This window comes from Microtus ochrogaster, chromosome 26, assembly GCF_000317375.1.
Source record: "Microtus ochrogaster isolate Prairie Vole_2 chromosome 26, MicOch1.0, whole genome shotgun sequence".
NCBI classification, from domain to species: Eukaryota; Metazoa; Chordata; class Mammalia; order Rodentia; family Cricetidae; genus Microtus; species Microtus ochrogaster.
This window is the reverse complement of record NC_022025.1, coordinates 13,194,714-13,197,006: the sequence shown is the minus strand read 5'-3', so window position 1 is coordinate 13,197,006 and position 2,293 is coordinate 13,194,714. Positions and strand designations below refer to the sequence as shown.

Sequence of the window (2,293 nt, the reverse complement as noted above, 5' to 3'; positions counted from 1 at the left end):
AATATACGAATTTTCTTTTATCAACAGGAAACAAATTACGGCGGAACACATGTCTAGAACTATCTGTTGGAATTACTCCTTCGTGTGTCCCTATTAGCAGAGTTGTCGGTAAAATTAAATCTTCCTTAGAGCATCCAACATCTGACAACATTGTTAAATACCTACTGTGTCAACTATGGTTATATTTCCATCTGATGACAGAGTAACCATAGTTAACATTTTCTCAAAGACAAAACTTTAACATACTAGTTAGGTTTAAATGTCTTGGCCCTTTCTTCCCTCGAGAAAATGAAATTATCCATCCATTCATTTTTTTTTGAATTTCAAATATGTAGTTTCACCTGATTTTTTTTTTTTAAAGAAAATGTCTCATAAGATGGACCACCAGCATCTCTTCAATATCACCTTCACAGAAGCCAAGGATGTTAAAGTTTAAGGACCAGCAAGTCTTTGCTGCCCTTCAATAAAGTGGAGTACGGTTTCTGTAAAAAGTTAGTCTTAGCACTGGGGAAGCAGAGACAGGCAGATATCTGTGAGTTTGAGACCAGCCTGGTCTACATGGTGAATTCTAGGCTAGCCATTGCTCTATAGTGAGATTGTGTCTCAAAAAAGAAAAAAAAGATCTGTGAAAGGATAATCTAAATGATGAAAACAATAAACTGTGTGTTGTATTTATTCATTGCAATAAGAAGACAGCGCGGACTCACCTTATAGGTATAAATAATGTTTCCATTTCTTTCGATGTTTAGCACACGCAAGCTCTCATAAGCTGTTTCTAAGGCACCTGGAATAGAAAATGACAAGCTAATTATTCAGGAAATGGCTTTAACATATCCAGCAGATAGAGTATTCATGAGAGAAATCAAGTTCTAAACGAAAAGCTGGTGACCCCGTTATAGGGACTGTACAAGCAGGCACACTTAACCTATCTTGTTAGAAGTTGAAACACTCGTGACCTTTAAGGGGCAGGGAAAGACTGGTGGGGGAGGGCACACTCTGAGTGCACGGGGCAAGCTCGTGGAGACATTCACTGGGCTGTGACCTCTTCACCTGTCCACTAAATACTCTTCTGTACGCTGTATCTCAATGGTTTCAATTGTATGCGAGCTTTTCTTACGCATTCCAAGACTGTGTCACTAACGGCACATCAACTTAGAATTACTCTCCGGCTGGCAGTTGGCACAGTACCAACCAAACCAGTGTACAGACCCAGTATTCAGTATTCAGATCCCCAGCGCCCATGTAAAAAGCCAGGTTTGGCAACGTACATAGAGGAGGACCACCCAACGCCATCGGCTAGCCTCTGCCCACTCACGTGCACACAAGCAAACAGGCAAACCTTCCCTCGCTTACTGTGACGTCATTAAGTACAGACAAGCTAACCCAGAAGTACAGACATCCCTGCTCGTCTTCCCCGCGCGATGCTGCCTTTGGTTGGTTCCGTGTTAAGAGTCAGAAAAAGGTTTCCCTCTTGCTGTCAAGAACCACCCGACCCCCCACCCCGAGACCCAGAAAGGTTCCTGTATTTATTACCCAGGAGGAGACATGGAGGAGGGAGGCGGAGCTCGGAGTGGGAAAGTTCTGTTCTGAGCCGAGAACATCTCATCCCCTTGCCGTAGAGGCTTTGGAGAGAGAGGTCTCTGCCGATAGCCTACCTAGGACACCTGGGCCCGATGGCCATTCCCCCAGGGGGTCACAGCTCAGAGAGGACAATCTCCTGTGAGCCCTTCCATGTACATCTTTGTGATTGTGCATGTCCCGGTGTGGAAAAGCACACCTAAGGCTTTTAGCAGGAGGTAGACTTTATTCATTGAAAAAATGTCTTCTCTTTCCCCTTAAATCCTTCTTTGGGGTTTATACAGTGACATGGATGTTCTGGCTATGGCTCGTGTGGTACAACTTTCTCTCTCCTTTCCTGTTAATTCTCTGGAGATTCATGCTCACGGTGTGAGATAGGCGGTCCTCCCTCGGCGTCCTCCCCAGCCGGCACTCAGTCTTTTCATCCCATTGGTCCACTGTCATTTAGTGTGGTTGTGTCAGGTCACACCTAGAATACTCTTTGCCCTCTGTGATGCGCCCTTCATCCCAGCACTCAGGAGGCAGAGGCAGGCAGATCTCTATGAGTTTCGGGCCAGTCAGGTCTACACAGAGACACCCTGATTCATAAAAAAATGAGCAAACCACAAAATCCCCCATAAGCGCTGAAAACCACCTGTGTTACTTGGCTGATGTGTTTCTGAAACTAGCGACTGCCTCGGAGCACAGGGGACCTATGTGAAGCTGGCGCGTTCTT

At 45.2% G+C, this 2,293-nt stretch overlaps 1 protein-coding gene across 1 annotated transcript in view; it reads right to left on the bottom strand.

The window, feature by feature from the left end:
- The window catches only part of Gsap (gamma-secretase activating protein), an 81,306-nt gene extending 80,013 nt beyond the window's left edge, over window positions 1–1,293 (bottom strand). Inside the window, exons 1-2 of the mRNA XM_026784650.1 lie at window positions 1,269–1,293; window positions 708–784 (exon numbers count right to left, since the gene is read on the bottom strand). Of these exons, the coding sequence (XP_026640451.1) occupies window positions 708–784; window positions 1,269–1,293 (102 nt within the window). The remainder of the gene's footprint in view (window positions 1–707; window positions 785–1,268) is intronic.
- Between the last annotated feature and the right edge of the window lie 1,000 nt (window positions 1,294–2,293).